The 22,404-nt window shown below is 26.8% G+C and overlaps 1 protein-coding gene across 7 annotated transcripts in view; it reads right to left on the bottom strand.

The window, feature by feature from the left end:
- Positions 1–22,404, bottom strand: part of LOC107446842 (methylcytosine dioxygenase tet3-A) — a 78,260-nt gene that overhangs the window by 27,873 nt on the left and 27,983 nt on the right. For 5 of the 7 annotated variants that reach the window (XM_043041990.3, XM_043041983.3, XM_043041985.3 and 2 more), the window contains exons 2-4: positions 19,099–19,153; positions 16,724–16,818; positions 8,249–9,567 (exon numbers count right to left, since the gene is read on the bottom strand). In XM_043041990.3, the coding sequence (XP_042897924.2) occupies positions 8,249–9,556 (1,308 nt within the window). In that variant the 5' untranslated portion in view covers positions 9,557–9,567; positions 16,724–16,818; positions 19,099–19,153. Of the gene's footprint in view, positions 1–8,248; positions 9,568–15,965; positions 16,037–16,723; positions 16,819–19,098; positions 19,154–22,404 lie in introns of all 7 variants that reach the window. The other 2 variants (XM_087165568.1, XM_043041987.3) reach the window with 2 other exon arrangements.

Raw genomic sequence — 22,404 nt, forward strand, 5'->3', positions numbered from 1 at the left:
TTGTTATGTACTTGAACTGTGATGAAAAATATAAGAAAAAAAGGAATTAAGCATTAAAATAACGCTAGGTGGATTGGATTACGTTTAAAAAGAAAAACTGTGTGTAAAATTTTATGCATAACGAAAAAATCTAAAAAAAAAATATATATATATAATTTTTTTAATTGAAGGAATTAATCAAATTAACATTTTATGATGCAGAATTATTTGATAAATAAAATATAACTGATGTTAACTATTATTTATTAGTTACACCAGATGGCAGCACCTTTAAAAATCAACAATTTATAATGTCCGGAAAAAGAGCTTGAACAGAGTGAGCTTGAAATTAAACTTCGAAAATTGGACTCTTCGAAACTCATTCGAAACTTAAACTTACATCACTGTGTGAATCAAAAGAAGTTACAGAAACTTTTAATGAATATGAGAAAATCAATATTTTTAATTCGCTAAAATTTCTTTAATCGAAAGAGGAAATTTTTTCTTCATATTTACGTAAAATAATGAGGGTTATAAAACATTTAGTTAGAAAAATGTTAAGAGGTTTATGCAGATTATGCAAGGGGGAAACTGTTTCTAATGATTTAATTCCATACTACCATGTTTACATCTAAGAACTATAAACACTGGCATTGTATGCTATCTCCCAGAAGTATGGGTGCCACTTAAAATAAATTTCGAGACTGAACTTACTTTTTGACTACTTAACTCAGTCCAGCATTGCTCAACAGAATTTTCAAAAATTTGTTACTCAATGACTACAAAAAACACCTTTCCCTGAGAATGGCCATACATTATATCAATGACTTGTTTGTTTTTTCTAAAAATATATTTTTCTTCATTTTTTTAGTTTATTTTATACAGCAAACAAAATAAAAATAAAAGCTACGTCGTATCTTTTTTACACCATTTGCAAAATTACAAGCTACTATTTTTTTCTTGAAGCTATTCACATCTCATTTCTCTCTTCATCAATTTTTAGTCCTTATTCTATAACTTTTTTTTAAAAAAATCCTCAATTTGAGAGTTTTATTTTGATTTTCGTAACATTTCTGAACATCAAGGAAAAATCTCAAGTAGATTCAGATTAAACATGAGAAAATGTTCAAGTTCTATCATTTCAATTTTTTTTTTATCATTATTTCATTATTTTGCAATAATTATGAAAAATAATGATTTCTTTACAACAAGGTTTTTAAACTATTAACCAAAAATGTTTATTTAGGGAATTTTTTTTTTAAAAAATGAAAAGCAATTCAAAAAACAAATTGGAAAGAGATTAATTGTAGCATTGCATTCAGCCAGCTGGTTTTTCCCAAAACTGAGATTTCAGTCTTCAGGACTGAAGAGTGGCACCTACGCCAGAATACTGCTGAATTTAGAGGATTTTTGTAAACAATTTTAAAACTGGAGGAACCGAAAGTTATTTTTATCAATGGATATTTATTTATTATTCAATTTAATAGCTATAAAAACTTCCTAAGTAATGAGACACAATGTGTTGCGAAAATTATTGCATTAATTAGTACATTACAATATTTTTCGTTAATAAATGCAGTTCAACAGAATGTTGAGTTAGAAAAACAACTTTTCCAACTCCAAGCGCAAAGTGACTGTAAGCGGCGTTAGTTTAAAATCTGGAGAAAAAAAATTTATCTCAACTTACGAAAATTGTTTCAATACCTAAGAATATCGTTTATATTTCATAATAAAAAAATTAATTTAATGCTAGAAAAAGAACACATTAAAATAATATTCGAGTAATAAATGATTCGATCAACGAAAATTCTTTGAAACAACTTATTTATTTCAAATGTCCATGCTTTTTCCCCCCAAAAAATGTACCAAGAGTTTTTGGATAACAATTTTCTGCACAGCATTACTTGGTAAAAATTTTGAAAGCTTACCTTAATTTTTAAAAAGTCCTAACGCATTCAAGGAAAGACAGTTACTAAGATATTTTTCGTTTCATTTACTTGATTAAATAATTAATTATTTATAAAATCAGTCAAACTCAGGGGGGGAAAATTCTTTTAAATATTTATAAAAAAAATGGTTTTTTCCCAATACGACCACTCAAAAATTGAATTGCATTAAATGTTTAAAGGCTCAAGATACGAAATCGATTACAGTAATAATCGAATCGATCAAGATCGAATCGATTATTACTTTAAACAATATTACATACTGCAGATAAGAAAATCAGATGCTGTTATAGAGCAGTGTCGAATGGAAAAACGAAGTATGCGAAAAATTGAGAGAAATTCGTTATCATATAGTATACGTTATGGTACACTTGCGTATTGCGAAATCTGTACCTGAAGAAGACTCCCTCCCCCTCAAATGAAATAATTAAAAGAATAGTGTTCGACACCACGTGATTTCGGCATGCCAACGTCGAAGAACTTATACAGCGATCATTATAGCTGAAGGACATACAATAAATTGCCTCTACAGTTCAGCAGCATTATATACTCTAAAGCAGTTAACTAAGATCTTTAAAAAATAAAATTAAAAAGAAAAATAGAAAATAACTGATCATGATGTCACCATAAAATACCTTACAAACACGAACTTCAAGAAATTGGTGGGAAAAAAATATTAAAAATAAATTTAAAAACTACGGCTAAATCAAAGTATTAAGACAAGTTAATTTTGGAAATAAGAATCGCAATACAATTATATTACCGTGATAAAAGAATGGGACAAAAGTTTGCAAAGAGCGAATTCAATTAACTGGGATTTCAAATGCATGATTAAGAAAGCATTTTTAATTTCCTCCGCTGCAGAGAGCAATTGACGGGTAGAAGTACTAACTCTCAGCCTCAACTCAAATCATGAACTGGCATTTTAAGCTCGTCTTTAAACAAAAATCGATACATGTAGTTAAAAATATCCTAACTTTCAGGAAATCAATGAAGAATGGGGGACTGTTCAGAGAAATTCCATTTTAAACAGACGATCAAAATCTTCTGTTTATAAAAACTAATTTAAACGAGAATTTTTATTAAAGAAAAATAACAAAAAAATAACTATAAAAAATATAATATAAATTGAATAAATAAATGGATAAATACAGTTTTAATTCTTTATAATTTAATTATTTCTAAAGTTTAAAATTCTTTCTAATACAACAATGTAAAAACTGTCTTAAATTTCAATTATTGTCGTTAAATTTCAATTACTTTTCCATTAATTCCAATAATAAAATTTTTCATCAGCAAAACAAAGCAAAAATAATCAGCGTATTTAACCTTAACACTAAATCTATAAAAGTAATTCAAGTAAACCTATTCTTTCAAGAGGCTTAACATCAGAAACATAAAATATGATATCAGAGATGCCAACTGCTCCGGACACGCCATTAAAATTAAAAAAATGGTAAGTAACTACGAAGTAAATTTTGAAAATATTTGATCATTTTTGCTTGCTTTTTAAAAGGTATGGCGTGACTTAAATACTATAAAGTGGTGAATTATATAAGCGAATTATTTAGAAATAGTGGTGGATAAAAATCTACTAAATTGAATTTATTAGACCAAGAATCAAAATTGATAAACTACCACTTTAAAATATATACTTGCTGTCCGGAGCAAGTTGGCATCTCTGTGATATGCATGGTACAAAGCAGAGCAGGTTACAGTTAAAATATGTAATCCAAATTCAAACACAAAGAGCGTGCTTAGATCAAAGCTTTCAGTAATTTTCAGTAGAAAAACGAATTTCAAATTTAAAAAATAAATAAATGATAAATTAAAAAAATATATATACATAAACGTTGCAACATAAAGAGATACTTAACAGCAAATACTCCAAATGTTTCCAAAGCAAATGAAATTTTTATGAAGAGTTTTTAAGTTTGTAAGCTTGATTAATTGATACAGCTTAGGGATTTAATTATACCTATTCATTATTTTTAGCATTTGATTTGACTTGATAATCGCCTTACGACTGCCTAGGATATAATAAAAGATACAAAATAAAAGATTAAAAAAAAAAAAATGCACATAGCAATGAAATCTATCATCTCGTTGTCAAGTAAATGACAAAATAAAGTTATCGACTGAACACTAAGCTGTCTCACAGGACATGTTATTTCACCTCTTCTTCCCCTCGACTGTCAAAAAGAGGTTAGAACATAAGCATCGTAGTGAGATCATCCCCCTCAATGACATCATAAACTATGGATTTTGCACAAATCGGTCAATTTAGACAGTTTTTGATTAAATAATTTTTTCTATCGCATCATCCAGAAATATATTTTTGCATTCCAAAATAGCATCAATCAGCTTCAAATATTTTTACAAGACACTCTTTTTCCAGAATATTATTTGTGGATTTAGCGAACATAAATTCGATACTAATATTGTTATTTAATTTTTCGTTGGATTATCACCATTTCCTAATAAGTCATACATGTTGAATCTTTTAACAGCTTAATATCTATGTTTTCTATTATTTTTACTTGCCATATTTCACTGAATAACACACTCCACGTTGACAATTGCGTAAATTAAATAATGCTAAGACCGTAGGGTACAAAATTGCCCTGAATTTTGCAAAATCCAGAAATTTTTACATACTTTTAGCGATATTACGATCATAATAGTAAGATGTGATACGTATACATCTAATGATAAACAAGCAGATGTATGTTATTCAAATCACACAAGCGTGTTATTAAAATCGCAATTCAACCTTAACGAAAAATGTGAATTCCATACTAGTAACATTAACAACATTTTGTAATTTAACTGGTTAATTTCTTTTTACACTCCTCCTTTACATACCTATAACAAGTTTAGTTTATAGCACCCATAAATTTCGATATATTGAAGTAATGTGGCGAATTTAGCGTTGTCTAGCCGCATTCGGTAATTGTACTATTGGGCCAAAAACAGGATACACTATCAATACTTCCCATGAGTCAGTCATCTCATCTCCAATTAGAGAGGTCACGTTAGATTACTATTAAGAAATTTCTCTCCCGCTTGGTGATCCCGCACTTTGGTGATTTACTAATCTAATGGTGAGAAACTAAGTTAGTATTGTTGAAATAAAATATCATAGGTTAAACTGTCAATATGTTTTTCAAATCAAAGATATTGAAAAAGGATAAATAAAAATGATAGATAAAAATTGAGAATCGTGACTTATATGGTACAAAAAAAAGTAACTTTAACGTATCACAATTCAATTAATATTAGAATACGGCGTCTAACTAAAGCTTTTCAAATCATTCATTGCCTCTAAAAAGGAATCTTATTATCGTATTACATATAATGGAACTCGTTTCATATTTTCTGCAAGAAGTCGAAAACTTTTCATAAACATAGAAAAAGTTAAAAGCCTGGGAAAGAAATACACTTAGGAATTCTCTAAGAGAAAAAAAAAACTCTTGAATCCAAGTTAAAAAGATGAACAAAAAAAAAAAAAGTTTTTCTTAGACAGTATCAATAAAAGGGACCATCCCAACGAGAAATCCCACGCACTTCTGAAATAAAATAAGTAAAAATTTGAAAGCTCTCACGCAAATTGTGATGCCCCGCGGCTAATCTGTTAATTTTCATTAGTGGACGCCCCCTTAATCTGTCTACACCGCAGGTTTCGCATGCCAAGCATCTCGGAATGAACGGGGAAAACTGAATTTTCTGGGAGAAAACGGGGAAAAGGGGAGAAATAGAGAGAATGGCAAAGCTTGCTGCATTCTTAATGTATTTGCTTTCAGTTCTGTGAGCGGGGAATGAAGGACCTGGATGGAAAAATCGATCGGTTTCCTAAAAATGCTGAAAGCAGCGTAAGAAATTTTTATTGGTGCAGATTTTTTTTATTTTATTTTTTTTAGTGGCGTTGACCCTATTTTTATGCTTCTTTTCGTCCCTTTTTTTTATCATAAAAATATATGCGCATTATTTACTTATTTATTTTCGTAGCAAAAGAGGATGATAAAAAAAAAAAAAAAAAAAAATTGTATATCGGAAGAAATTGTAGAAGAAAATAATAAATCATGACAAATCCAATCTCAGTGGCTGTCATTTTTCGTCGTGTACGTCCAATAGGAAAATGCATTTAAATTTATACTCCTTTCCATTTGAAAACGACTTTTTTTTATTTTTTTCTATCTGAGTATCTTTTTGAGGAAATATCGCGTTAAAAGATGGAATAATGTTACAATCTGAAAACCCTTTTCAGATTTCTAAAAAGTACACTTAATATTTCTCATTTTTAAATCAAAATTGTTATGTCCACATGAAATCCTTGTTGATAGAAAAAGATAATCAAAAATGTCTTGTAAACTTTTTAATATACAATACTAGAGATGTACCGAATACCCACGCAATTAATTGGTAAGAGAATTTTAGTACCCGGACCCGGCCAATTTCCCGGGTATCTAGTACCGGGTAACGCTCATTTCAGTTTGACACAAGTATTCAAAATTGTAAAACTATTCATAAAAATAATTCCACTTTTTGTCGTGCTTTGTTTTAGCCAATTTCATCATAAATCTGAATGAATTCTAATAATTAAAAATAATTAGTGTTTAAAACACCAATTTTAAGATAAAAATTATCATATTTGCTAAATATGATAAATATGCATGCAGCCCTTCGTTAGTCAATATCCTGCGCAAGTGGCCCTTCATTCAAAAAGGTTGTGCACCCTTAATATAATATAACAGAAATTTTTTAATCTGAGTTAGCTGCTCGGATATTTATACAAAATGTTTAAAAAGAGACTTATCACATGAATCTTCTATCGTTACTATTGCCAAAACGTGTTTAAAATTATAGTTTTAGACAGAATTGAGGGGAGACATCCGCAAATTTTATTAGATTAATGAGCATACCGAAAATTTAAAATAAAAGGGAACTTTACCTATTAAAAAGATTTAATCATAATACAAATAATAACGGTGTCAGTTTAAAGGTTTTAGAATACTTTGTCTTCGATTAAATGCCCCTTTAACTAGATGCCGTTTCCTTCACATCCCCCCCCCCCGTGAACACCACTGTCGGATACTCGAAATCCGGAAGAGGCAGTTCCAATACGCCCGACAAAAGAAGTTCCAATACAAAGAAGGATCATGTCACGTGATATCAAGTAGGCTCAGGCTTCAAATGCCTCCGATTTTCATTTTAATTACTCAAGTGAGTAAAAAAAGATCGGCATTTAAAGAAATGCCGATCTTTTTTTACTATATTATAGTGGGTCTTTTAGGTCTATATTATAGTGGGTAGGTCTTTTATCATATATTATAGTGGGTTTATATTTGACTTCACAAAAAATGACAAAAACGACAACTCATTATCAATAGCGGCAATGTAACAAGAGCATTTGACACGAATATTGCAGAATTTTTTTTTATTTTTTTTTTTTAAAGAAAAACTGCCCACTGAGTCAATCGATTAAGAGTTCTGAACTTTTTCAATAGTTATTCAAGTACTGTTTTATTTGTAATATGTAATGATAATTAAACTAAAAGTAATTATTTATTTACATTGCGAACAAGCTTGTTACAATAAATAATGATTTTAAATAATGATGTTATATAAAATCAATAAAAAAAAAACTATGAACAAAACAGGATTAAAGAAAAAAAAATTTTCCTCTTATCAACATCAGTACTATTATCCCTTTCCCAAAATATTTTTTTCATTTTTTCACCTCACAGCTCCTAAAACTGTAGTTCTTGGGAAGGAAAAACATGCATTTTATTATAAAATAAAAAGAAAAAATATATCACCTTTTATAAGTATTAATCTAATTATCGAATGAGGTATTTTGAGTAGGATTTGAGGTCATTGTACCAACAATAATTTGAAATCTTAACTGTTAAAACATAGAACTAAATAAAGAAGCCACAGATGATAATTTAAGTTATGAAATCAGGTACTTTCTCAAAATGTACTCTTCTTTTTCTGATAGAATAGGATTTTGCCTCTCAATATATGGTGAGGAAAGGAGATGTTACAATCTGAGAAATATGATTCCAATAGTTAATCCAGAGGCAAATTTTGTTGAGTAGCAATCAAGTGTAGTGAATTTTGACCAAAAAATTTGAGCATTTTAAAGTTAGCATAAGAAAAAAAAAATTGAGCATGGAGGTTTTTTGTTTCAATAAAACCAAAGTGGTATTTCATTGAAAATAAGTCTCTAGATTTAGGAGGAAAAATAATTCCTTATGGTTCACAATAGTGCAATATAGTACATATCAAAAAATTTAACAAATAAGCCTTAAGATGCTTACCTTTTCTTTTTTGGTCTTCAACGACTCACATTTACGCATTTTGCAAATCTGATGACTCCTTACACTCCGGCAAGGTCCACACCTCCCGCAATTTTGTTTCTGCAAGCAGCCTGGACACTCGCCACATCGTTTCCGCTTTTTTCTTGGGACTTTTTCGATATCCGCATCTTCTTGGGGTTGATAATACTTTGCATCTTCCCAAGATTCAGAGATGGGTGACGGTGGGATGGGTGGGAAGATCTTAGGGGGAGTAGTTGAAGATATGGAAGGAACTTGGAAGACATTTTCAGAAGGATTGCTCTTTTCTGAGAAATCCATATCAGAGTATTTATCTACATCATTTAAACTACCTCTCGGATGGCCGCGATAGCCAAAATGAATTGGATCACTCATATGATGTGAATTCATACTCATATTTGGATTGTGGTGCAAGTTATTGTGCATTCGCCGTTCACCATCAGGAATCATCCCATACATATTGTCATTGTGTTGGTACGGCACACCGTGAAGTCTCATTTCATATGGTGCATGTGATAGATCTTTTTTGGCTTGATTATTGCTATTTATGGAAGGAAATGTTTGGCTATCATTAGTGTCACTGTTATTATTAGTTTTACACTTTTCCATGTGAGAGTTAGAATCACTGACTGACTTAATAGAACTTTCACTTTTGTCTGCATAAAAATGTTCCTGTTTATCACAACTTGTTGGAGACCTGGTATCATCAGGACACGATTCTGTTGTCGTATGATTAGTTTCAGAATCACTCTTACCATCAGATGGAGAAGACAACACGTCATCCCTTCCATTCTTCTCGTGAGTTTTTACATGATTTTGTTCTTTCACTGACACATTCTGACCAGGACTCTTACTTTGAGGGAACCCATCCAGTGAATTTTTTGGCATCGAATCCTTAGGGGGTTCACTGTAAGGATGCTGAGAATTATAGTGTCTCACAATAGGGTATGCAGATGGAGTGGGTGGACGAACCGGACCTTCGTGAATTTTCCCGAATGGGAAGCTTTGGCACTGTGCATCATATGCAGGATAGCGTTGTATAAATCCAGCATGATGCATTGGTGGTGGATACCCAGGAGCTCGAACAGGAGCATTATTTTTATAATTTGCAGGAAAACCTTGATGAGGCATGTGATAAGGTGATGGATGGACAGGATTAGGCATCCAAGGTTGCTGTCCCACAGCAGGTGCCCCACCTGGTCCTGGGCCAACTGGAGGAACTGGTGGACCATAGCTGGGGGGTAGAGGTTGTGGGACAGACACATGCCTGTTTTTTTCATTCATACTCATGAAATGCGGACCTAATAAAAATAATTAACACTATTGAAATACAGCAAAAATAATTTAAAGCAAAAAATTGTTAAGTTAAATAGTTTTAAAAAATTAAAATAAAATATCAAATTTGATTAAAATAAAAATTGAGGCAAATACATAAGTGTGAGAGTAGTAAATGATAAAAATATGATGTAAATGTTTAAAATCAATCAACTATACCAGTGCTAATAAAGTATTCATTAAAATCAACAATAATACAAAATGCATTGGTATCACTAACTTACTCAAAAATTAGTAAAATAATGAAGAGAGTGACAACAAAAAATAAAGTTGAAAAGAAAAACTTAGTATATTATTACTTTTAACAATATGAAACCCTTTCAAAGTTATAAACTAATGTAAAACATGTTTAAATGCACAGCTGGAGAAAGGCCCATTAGGCCAGGGTCTTTTTCAACATTTCTAATGACTATGCTCATCTAAAAATTGTTGATACTATTTCAAAAAAAATATTCATGACAGAAAGGAAGAAATATTTTCACATCATTAGTTAAAATATTTCCCATAAATCTTTCGTGAAGTCTGAAATGGTTAAAGCTAACTGCAAATACTATTTTAAAGAGAAAAATTTAATGTTCAGGCTCTGATTTCTGCTGTAAGTAGCAAATGGGTAGAATACATGTATCAAAAAGTTTGAAATAACAAGCTTTTTTGGAAATAGTAACTAAAACCAATTTTATTAGTAAAACAGGAAAACCAACTTATTCCTTCAATTTTTCTAATGAGAGTTAATCTAAAAATTGGTTCTTATACAGTATGTGAATTTTACTTGCTTCACAAAATCCTAGAACATATATTTGTTAAACAAGACAATTTTCCATCAGAAAAAAAGAAAGCTCTTTAGCTAATTCAGAACAATTTAAAGCAAGAAACTTTTTTTGAACATCAAATAAATTTAATCATACTTGAGTATAATTTTTAAAAGAAGCTTTTCTAAGTAATGATAAAATTGCATTCACTACTTATTGTTAACATTAATTCAAAAATCAGTCACTATTCAAGTTTATTGCTGAATTTTGCCCAATTTGTATCAAAATAATGATATGCACTCTCACCTGCAAAAAATTCCATAAATTTTCCCTCATTCTAACAATTTTACAGTATATTGTAATTTCATGGAATTAGAACTATTTTAGTAATACAATTAGGTAATAAGAAAAAGGTTCTAGTAAATTTATAACTACAATATTCTCATAATATAATGCACATGTTTAGTTAAATAAGTTCTCGAAAATAAGATTCAACTATAAATTACATACTATATTTCTATTTTTAATATTTAAGCCCATTTTGAAATGAATTCTTAACCTTGCCACTATAACAAAGGGCATTTATGAAATACAAATATTGCTATTTTAAACATTAGAAACATATATAGAACAAAAGGAAGATATAAATTTGTACAATAACAACAAATAAAATTATAAACAGTATCATAAATTGAAATAGGTATAATAACCACTTATTATACAATCGAGCCTCAATCCATCATTCCTGTATTTATCATCTTGTTTAAATGTTCCCATCACAAATACTATTCTCTTAATGTTAATAATACCCATTTTATATTATTTATGAAACTAGTAGATTCCTGTGTTAATCATTCTAAAAATCTACCAAGGTTTAAAAAAAAAATTATTATTTCATTTTTAGAAGAAAAACCGTAACTCCTGATGCTAATAAGGAAGAAGAAAGTAAGGATTTGTTTCCGTTCAGAGGAAAATGCTTCAAATATCATGTCTGAAACAACAATGCCTTAAACAACATATTCAAACTTGTGGTATTGTCAGTTCGAAAAATGGCTGCAAAAGCTAAAGAAGTGCAAAGTGATATCGAGAAAAGTAGCAAAACGAAACTTCGACCATTACCAACATTTGACACAAATTCACAAATAATGAGCATAATTTTGTTACAAATGTCGAAAATTTAACGTTTGGGATAAGAAAGGAAAAGATTATTCAAACCAATATTTCCAAATATTTTAAATAAATGAAAAATTTATTCATCTTTCGTACGCATTGTAAATATTTTTGCTATGAGCACATCATTTTTCAAAAATGTTTCATGCTTATGGTAAATTTATTACCTAATTTTCAAACCTATTATTTTCAAGCCATTATTTAATAGTTTGTGTTGACTCACATTTGTTGTTTTTCAGTATCTATTGTTTGCAATGAATGATCCCATGAGAAATGAAGGATCAAGGTTCTACTGTATTGAATAGTGACAGAGGACCCAACAACAGTAATAAAAGTCCTTATAAATTATTAAAGATGGCAGTTTCAAATGCATAATTTTTTATGCTATATTAAAATGAATTTCCAGAATTGTGTATTAAATAGTTACTTTTTGAAGTCATATCATATAACATTTTAAAGTCACATTTTTGCTACTTATAAATCCCACAAAACAGCTAACAAATCATGTATATTTAAAGCATGATCTAAATATCAAACATTTTTAATAAAACTTTACAAATCCTAAAATTTATTTTAATTAAAATTTACAAATGAAAAAAAAAAAAACTCAGAAATGTTTGGTTGTTAATCTGGAGGGGCAATGAAAAACTTTCGTATAATCAAGTTACATGTGATATAAACACAGCTAATCATGATTCTACTACGCTATTATATGACGTAATATCCTAAAAGTTCCTGTACACATAGTTGGATAATTTTACATAAAAACAACTCAATTTAAAACAATTATTTTTTGCTAATTGTTAAGAGAAAAATTTCTCAAAAAAATATAATTTTTTTAATTGATTTAACATTAATAATAATTATTCATAATATCAAACTTCTTGGGAACTGATCATGCCTTATATTTAATTCTGTTAATAACATACAGTTAATTTTCAGATCCTCAATTATTTAAGGATTAAATTCAGAACATTTATCCTAAAAAATTCCCCATAAAGAAAAATAAGGGATACAATGTTGCCAAAGATTTCTTCGACTTAAGTTAGTCATCAAAAACATTTTAATTTCAGTATTTGTATAGGATCTGACAAGGTTTTATTAGAACTCTGAATCTCGTTCTTTCACAAATGTAACAAATGTTGAGTAAGTTCTTTGTATACGGTGTGATCAGCAACTGACTAAAAGAATAGACGCCTAAAATTTTTTCTGCATTGGAACGCAAAAATGTGTTTCTAAAAACTTTAAGTGTGAATTTGGCTTTTCCAAGAAAAAAGCTGACATTTTGTATAATTATGGCATGAATTAAAAGATTTGTTCCTTCCTTCATTTAACAGCACTTTCAACTTATATATAAAAAAAAAAATCTGTTAAATTTGTTGCTTTACAACAATCGTCGTGTTCACGCTTTTCAAATACTCTGTGTTACCAAGCCAATATTCACAATAACTACAAAGCAGTTTATAAATGGAAGGGGAAAAAAGTCTGCGGTATTAAAAATAATGCATTTCAAGATAGTTATTTTTATACCCACTTTTATAATTTATTTATAAAACTTTATTATTGGCATTACTCATTTTAGTAATGCCACAATACATATCTTATTAGGCATTACATTTATTTTAACATCGCAAAACTTAAAAATTATTATTCTAAGCCTGCGGATTCAAATAAACTTTTTTCTAACTGTAGAAAAAAAGAGGCATTTGGAAACTAATTCAAAACAGATCCAATAAGATATTCAACATTTTAGCCCTTAAATTTAAAAATGCTTCCCGTGACACTTTTGAAATTTTACAAAAAAGCAAAAATCTAATTTTAAAATTGAAAATTATTTACATTCCAGGGGCCGCTATAAGCATTTGCCGACTCACCAAATGCGATAAAATAGTAAATTTGGTGCATAAAATTGTGTTTTCATGAAAGTATTGGCGAATGTTTTTTTCCACAGGAAAAAATATATATATATATTTAACTCAATCCTCAAAAAGAATTTCTTTTTAACAAATCAGTATTTTTTATTCAATTGCAGTAATTTTCAGTAGATGTGCCGCATAACCAATTAGAATTGGGTCAAAATAATATAAGTCTGAAACAAACTACCGTAAAATAGTTTTCTATGGGAAAAAAATTGCGAAGACTTTCAAAAATTGGCAAATGCTTTTGATATTTGGCTAATAAGTTGGAATCCTTAGCGTGGACCCTGCATTCTATAATTGGAAAATACGTATAACAAAAACAGAGTAACAGTTGATGGCCGTGTCTTAATACACTGAGGTCAATTATTCAAATAAATAACATAATATAATAATTTTCTGATTTATACATGAAGAAAATTTCTACTTATAACATCCTTTATAACTGGAAAAAAATAAACTGTTTTAATAAGGTACAGTAAAACATTTCATTGATAAGTTAATTTTATAACTTAAAAAAGATTTCCAATTTAGTTCACAGTAATTAAGTCTAGCCTGGGTAGCTTCTTGTAAAAAAATTTATAGATACTAATTAAAAGCAATTATTTACAAAATCATTAAAAATGTTTTGTTAACAGAAATCCTGATATAGTAAACAATAATAGTTTGAATTGTTTTGTTTTGATTTTAAGGATAATACTTTAATGGATCATGTTAAACAAGATTATCACTTATTTCTATAGTAAAAAGTGTCTTACATTATCCAAAAATAAAATTAAAAAATATATATTTATATTTATTTCAACATAACAATTCCACATACTGTGCTAATTAGAATACTAATATTTTTATTAATTTTTTTTCCTTCCAAATTTGGACATTGCTTCAATTTGTCATATCTATTATCGTGCAGTTATACACATAATTCAAGCTTTTTAGTTATTTTAAAAGTTATAGTTATTCAGTAAAATTTAATTTTGCCAATGTCTAAAGAATCTGCTCATGAAATCTTTAAATTTGATTACAAAACTCCTGATGAATTTAACGGCTAAACATGGACAAAACTTTCAATTCTTGAAAAATACACAATTTGAAAGTTAAAAGTTTTAAACCATACATCAATTATAATTTATAAAGAAATAAAATTTGTAAAAAAATTCTAGATATTATAAAATTGAGTTAGTTAACTTGTATTTTTACAATGCCTTACTATAGTGAATTAAATTAATTTATTTAATTATTTCTCTGATTGTCCGAAAAGACAGATCTTAAAACTGCCATAATTCTTCAAATGTCTTTAAAGTAAAATATTAAATACATGATTCATTTCAATAAAATAGATCTAATTATTTAATTATATCTGTATAAGATCTCTTTTTTAAGGCCACAACTTCAAAAAAGTGTATTAAAACCTTTTAATTATTTTTTATACATTTTAAATTTCTTTCTCTTTTTATATTAAAATAACTATTTATGTAATATGTTAAGCAATTAGAGGTTCTTTAAGTTGAAACATTCTTTAATTCAATAAAATCTTTTCAATGGAATGAAGTTAGAAATTTTTAATATCATCTTTAGTTAAGTCTTTAAACATAAAATTAAAAGGTTCTTCTTACCAATTAATATTTAATACTTCTTTGAAAATAGTTTTAAACATGATTAAAATAGCACTTTTTTTTTAATAATAGCACTTAAAATAGCACTGAACTATATTCTGTATTTTGTTGAATTTTTGTTTTCTCTTTTTTGCTCGATATGTTTTAATTTGTATTTTTTGCTCAATTCATTTTATTTTCATAAAAAATTTTTTAGTGCTCTTCACACTATTATATTGATATATTTTGCGTTGACTATAATAATACAATATTAGAAAGCACTCTTTTTTTGAAGACATAATCATGTGAGCTGATCACAAGATTATATCTTTTCCTTATTTTTTTTCAAACTTTCAAATTTTTTTAAAGATATTTTATTTTAATAATTTTTCTACTTCACCTAAAAAATATCTTCATATTTTTTCCATATTTTCTCTATATCCATTACATATAGAGAGTGAGAGAGAGAGATTATAATTAAAAATATGCAATGCAATAATATTTTTATGAGAAGTTAACATGATTTTCGTAATCTTAGTATATAATCTTCTTCAGTCTTGCTTTTGATCTCTTGCTCATCAGTCTCTCTTGGGGCAGTATGGTTCTGTGTGGTATTTTACCATTGATGGCAGAAACTGCTCTTTCGCTGATAGCATGGTAATGCCCCCCACCCCAATGGCAGTGCTTCCCTTTTCTATTTCTGTTTTCTCTCTCGTTTTTTTCTTTTTGTTATTTTTTTTTTTTTTTGGGGCTAGTTTTCGAATGTGTAAAGTTTAGATGCTAGTAGGATTATTCCAGTTCTCATACTATTAATCAGTTTCGTGCCAGTTAATTTATCTAAATTTACACTTTTCGAATATATATATGACCCTTCTGCTGATTTTAATCATTAAAAATTATGCAAATATTTTTCAATAGAGATAAAATCAACAACCTTTATTGATGGGACACTATGTAACTTTCACTAAAAATTTTCAATCCATTACTTTTTTTATGTAGAAAAATCTAAAAGTGATTTTTGATTTAAGAACTACTAATAAAATAGATACTAAAAATTTATAGAACATATTTTTATATTAAAAATAGCTAATTCCGAACAATGTTGGAATCTAAAAAAAGAAAGTTTTAAGGTATTCTAACAAAAATATCCCATTTAAGAAATGAAAGATTAATAAAAACACTTGAGTGGCATACAAAATGTGCAGTACTCTTAAATCAATACAGAAAATTCAACAACATGTATGAGATAATTTACAATTCAATTGTATTAATCATTCAATTGTATTAATCATTCAATTGTATTAATCATTCAATTGTATTAATCATTCAATATAAAAAAATTGTTAAGAAACATTACAATAAAAGGAGTGTTTAAATAGCAAAATATTATGAAAAGAAAAATCATAATGGATTACATAATGTACATTACATAAAACTGTAACTAATTTGTAATTATTGATATGTAATCATATTAAAAATACACTTTTATTTATACAAGTGTCAATGTTAATTGAATCTTATGATTTTCATGTAATTAATTACAAATATTTACATACCAAAATTAAAGTAATATGAGTGAATGGATATATTTCAGTTCAATAGTTTTACTTAACAAAAATAATATAATGGCATATTATCACTTATCAAGTTATTAAGAGTGCTGTTAACTGAAATAAATTAAAACATACATACCTTAAAATTTCTTTGCTTCAAACAAATATGACGTCCTTTAATATGTTGATGTTCTTCAAAGTTTTCCATTTTCTTTAACTTTTTAAGCTTAAAAGCTATAAAAAAAAAATTTTAATTTAATTTAATAGAAAATAATAACCATGAAATGAAAGCAATAAAAACAATGAAAAAACAATATTTAAAATAATATAGCAAATGTTTATTAAATTATTTACAATGAAATTCCTGCTATCCTATGAGTTAAAAATTTAAATCACCTTAAAAATTTAACTCACTTTGGATGAAATTATCAGGAATTTTTTTTTTTTCTGCTATGAAATTTTCTTTTCATACGGATACTAGTTTTTTTGAGGCAGGATTTTTTATTTTATATTTTCTACATTAGCTTAAAGCATGAAAAAAACTGGGTCTAATGCTATGAGGGTTAATACTACAGATAAAAATTTCTACTTATTGGGTATTTTAAAAATTACCAAAATCCTTGTATTACTTAGCTAGAATATAGCAATTGCAGATTTCTTTATGTGTAAAAAACTAATTTTTTCCTTCTTACCTAATTTTTTTCAGAAATTATTGATTTATTTTGAAAATAATTTAGAAATATACACTTAAAGATGTGATTTTTTTTTAAATATGATTTCATTTTACCTCAAAAAATAGTGAGAGGGCTGGATTAAATTATTTTTCTATGTTAAAAATAGCAGGGGTGATTGTGAGCCCAACTCAAAAATCCTGAAAATTTCTCCAATAAAATCATTAATTACGTATTGCAAAAAATTAACGTCTTTATAAATTTAAATTATTAATATTTTCAAAACATGAAATTCTAAATCAATTTTATGCAACATAATTTAAATGAATAATTATTCATAAGTTTTGTATCACAAGTTGTATCACATTTATTATTCTACTAAAAAAAAATATTTACAAATGAAAGAGATGCCAAGTATAAATTTGAGTTCGAATATTTCTAAATAAAACATAATTTTTTTTTTAATACATAAATGTCATAAATAATTTCTTGAAACTTTTGAACCTGGGATTTTGCGATTACCGAAACATTCGGATTTTTTTTTGGAGCACAATCATTTCTGAAATAGACTAATAAATAATAAAAGGACACTAATTGTGGGTAAAAAGTTTTATATCTATTTGAATACAAGAAAACTTAATAAATATGTCATTTACATGTGATAATGAAGAGAGACTTGATTGGCCAAGAATAATTTAGAATAATATTTTTTAACTAAAACATTTTATTTTTTCATTTATTATTCTTACCAATTGACAGTTAGAGTTTCTGTCTTTACAAATTAATGAGGGTGTTGAGCTTCAACAAACATAACTATGATTTTATTTGCAATAATTATTTTCTTTATGATTTTAACAATTATAGTTAGAAATTCAAAATATTTTATTTGCAATACAGTTTGATAGGAACAGGAGAAAAAAATAAAAAATAATCAAAGTTGGAAAAAAAATTAAAAAGAAAATCATGACTTTTGCTAACCCTGCAAAGATAATTTATTTCAATGGAATTTTTTTTTTTTTACTAAATCAACATATTTTAACTGAACATTTTTTGTGAGCAAAACCAATCAGCCTCACTAAATATTCAACAAGAAATCAATATATTTGTATCAGATATGACATGAATTATTTCTGTAACTGCTATGCTATTCAGGCAATATGTATTAATATTTCTCAGCTAATCACAATTCCACCATGGAATTACAACATTAAAAAAAATTTTTTTTTTTTCTTGGGACACAAAATGATGACTAGAATTTTTTCATACAAAATATGAAAGAATTTCATAATGAGTAGGAAAAGAGAGAGCCTTTACAATTCTTTGTAATAAATTAACAATTAAACACATTTGAAAATATTTAAATTTTGAATGAATAATACAATTAAAAAAGTAGACTAAAATTAAGGTATAGGTATATTATATAATAAAAATAACATTAAATAATTTCATGCAATAAAATTATCTTAAAATTAATACTTTCTTCTTTCTTTTCTTTTACTTTTGTCAATAAAAACAGTAGAAATTCATAAAGGAAAACAAATCATTTTTACTTGACACAAAAGAGTTACAATTTTTAATTAATATTACTATAAGTAGACAAAAGTTAAACTCTAGGCATCAATAAAATCAGTATTTCAGAAATTAGTACTCTATAGAGTTGACTAAAATTTTAACAAAAATAGCTATAAACATAGGTGCAGACCATAAAAGTTCAGGTCATCTTGAAGTCAATCAAATGTAAGTCTTTAATAAATCAAAATGAAGAGACTTAAATTTTGTCTACCCTTAACTATAACTTTATTTAACAAATTGCATAAAAATAAAATTTAAATAAGCAGCATACTTTTACTAAACCAAAAATATAATCCAATGCTCTTTCACAAATTAGTATTTCCAATCTAAAAATAAACAAAAAAACCATCATTATCAGCATCAAATAGATAGAATATACATTCATAAATAAAATATGGATGAAAAATTTAAATTTTCTAGATTAAAATTTGCAATTTTCTCTACCAGTAAACAGAAGTTTGAGAGCAGCTAAGGAATTAGGAATGTTTTATTAATTCTTACTGAATTATTCATGGTGTTGAGAGCAAGTCTAAAGTTTGAAGCAGTATTCAACTCTATTTAAAAACGGTATGAATTTATTCTTTTATACTAGAACCACAGCAAATGGACCTTTTACCTTAAAACAATGTGGCTTTCAGGACATTTTTCTGAACAGACTTTAAAAAATGTCTATCATCATTGTCAATTTTGTCAAAATGTCATAGATATTAAAAATGCTTAAGATATTAAATTAATATATTATTAATTTAATATCTAAGATATTAAATGCTCATTAAATATTATTACAGTATCGATTGCTGATATTAGTAAATAAATGTTTCGAGGTTCATTTTGCTAATATAAAAAGAAAAAATAATAAACAATAAAAAAACTGTTTGTCTGTGATAATTTGAAACAGACATTCATTCATATATTCATTTTCATATATTAAGACTGTTGTCTCCTTAATGACAATAAAAAAAAATTAAAAATTTTTTTCTCAAAGTATTGAAAGGTTTTGCAGTCTCATTTTTATATGTATTATATTGTTACTAACTACAAGGGTAGAGAAAGTTGTAACCATGAAATTACACTAACATGCTTTATTTGATTCAAAACTTGTTTATGCAGATGCTGACTGTTTACAAGATGAAAAGAAAAGTAAAAAGTTCAACAACTAGATCTTTTTATTTAAATTTGATTCCTCGATTGATTTAGGAAAAAAATTTTAACTGTTAACAATGAGGACACATCAATTTGATTAGAAATTTTCTGAAAAGGAAAAAAAAAAAAGATATGAACCAAAACTTCCAATGAGCATTGCCTTGCACAATTTTTTGCACTTCAACATACTTTTAAGAAGAAAGAAATAGAACTGAATATTAAGGTAAAGAAAATTTTCTATATTCAGAATTTTCTTAGGATCATACAAATTTAGAACAGTAGTACAAAAATAATTTTCTACCTGAGTCCTAAATTGAAGTTTTTTTGACATAAACTTTTTAAAAAATTGTTTGATATTTTTTCAAAGAATAAACTTAGACTGACAACTATTCAAGAAACTATTCAAAAAATTTTTTTTATGATGTTCAGAAATTTTTGACATGAAATGAAACAAAGAATCTAGAAATTTAATAAAAGATTTGATAAAGATAAAAATAAATATCTGATTTAATTCAGGGCCAACAATAATTTTAATACTTATGTTTCAATTTATGATTAGCTTATGACATGTGGCTTAGTTATTTATGGAAAAAATCACCACAGAAAGTGGTTAAAATATCAAGTCTGGTCGAATCCATATAATCTTTCATATCAAAATAATCCTTCATATTCAATATGAAATCCATGGATTTTACCAGGTTAACACAAATAACTTAGGCTAACCACATAGGTTATCCATATGGATTATTTATAAAAAAAAAAACATGGATTATTTATAAAAAAAAATCTTTAAATAAAAAAATAAATAAAAGAATTTATTAATATGCAAACTATGATTTTTTGATATTTTAAGGGAATTAGCAGATATTTAAGTTAAATAAAGTTGTAAGCTTTTGTATAACGGTAAATGATTATGCACTTAATTTATGGCAGCATGAATGTAAATATATTATCATGCATGCATCTTCCACAGCATAAGTGGCTTAATATTTTACTGACTTATATACCATTTTAAATAAATATTCCAGTGAAACGGAATTAATTCAGATTCAATTGTAAGAAATATATTTAAAAATTCAAATGCAACTACTGTATTTCGTAAACTGATCCGCCAAAATATTTTAAAATCTATTTCACACATAGGCAATTGCATTTAAATGAACTTCTATACTCAATTTACAGTGATAACCATAGGCTTACAATACTTAATTATGCCAAGTTACATTAAGAAATATGTAGTGTCAACAAGTATTTATCATAATAACATATTTTTATAAAAATTATCATTTAGTTAAAAGTAAAATTTAGTGAGAAATTATTTATTGAAAATTAAATGCAACAGCCTAATATCTGGTTGCAGTCTATAATTTTTAAAATTTATGGCTATATAATAATTATATTTATTAATAATTGTTACATTGTTATGCTAAATTTAATTATTTTTTTAATTATAAAAAATAAATAATATTGATAAAAGGAATACCTATGAAATTACAATAAAACAATTACACTAGCTGATGAAGTTGATGACTATCATGAAGTTTACTTTGCAAAATATTATTTAAAAAAAAAAAAAAAATTAAGAGATGAATGATATAAGTTTTCTAAAAATATTGGTGGTGGTGCTAACAGATTCTGTAAATATTAGACATTATTTAGTTTTAATAAAATACAGAAGAAATCAAAATGAAACATAACACTCTGAGCTATTACATTTAGAATAAATTATGGTAGCTTAAAGCAGTTTATTAAAAAAAATATTCAAAACTTTTTGAAAATATAAGAATTTAGAAAAATAACATTTTACTTCATGTGAATGACAAATAAATTTTTAAAATATTAGTTGATATTTGACACAACATTTAAACATTATGTGGTAGGAATTATGTTTTTTACTATTTGTAAAATTATTATAAAAAATCTTGAATGTCCAAAAGTACACAGTGTAAATATTGAATGTCCATAACACAATGTAAATATTGACATACGGAATGACAACAAAACAAATACAAAAGACAATTTTATACAATTATAATTTTACGAACGTAATGTTGTTATGAAATAATAATAATAAAGCTTTTACAAAGTTTATAAACAAACATTTTCTGACAAATGTATCTTTTTATATCAATCAACCCGAATTATTTATTACACCGATAATTCATAGAAACGCAGTATCAAAACAATGTTATTCACAATCAAAATATATTTTAATAAAATTAATTGGGAGAAAAAATCTTTTTTAACTATGTAAATAATAAAACAAAACATGCAGCATGCAATATTTATAAACTAAAAATTTTAAAAAAGTTATCTATAATATTTGAAAACATAAATAAAAACAATATTTACTGAGTAAATATATTATTGGTTTTAAATTATTATTAAATTAATATTATTGTATTAAAATTATTATTAAATTAATATTATTGTA

The sequence above is a fragment of the Parasteatoda tepidariorum genome, chromosome 6, assembly GCF_982258835.1.
Source record: "Parasteatoda tepidariorum strain Cologne lab strain chromosome 6, Ptep-v5.0, whole genome shotgun sequence".
NCBI lineage: Eukaryota > Metazoa > Arthropoda > Arachnida > Araneae > Theridiidae > Parasteatoda > Parasteatoda tepidariorum.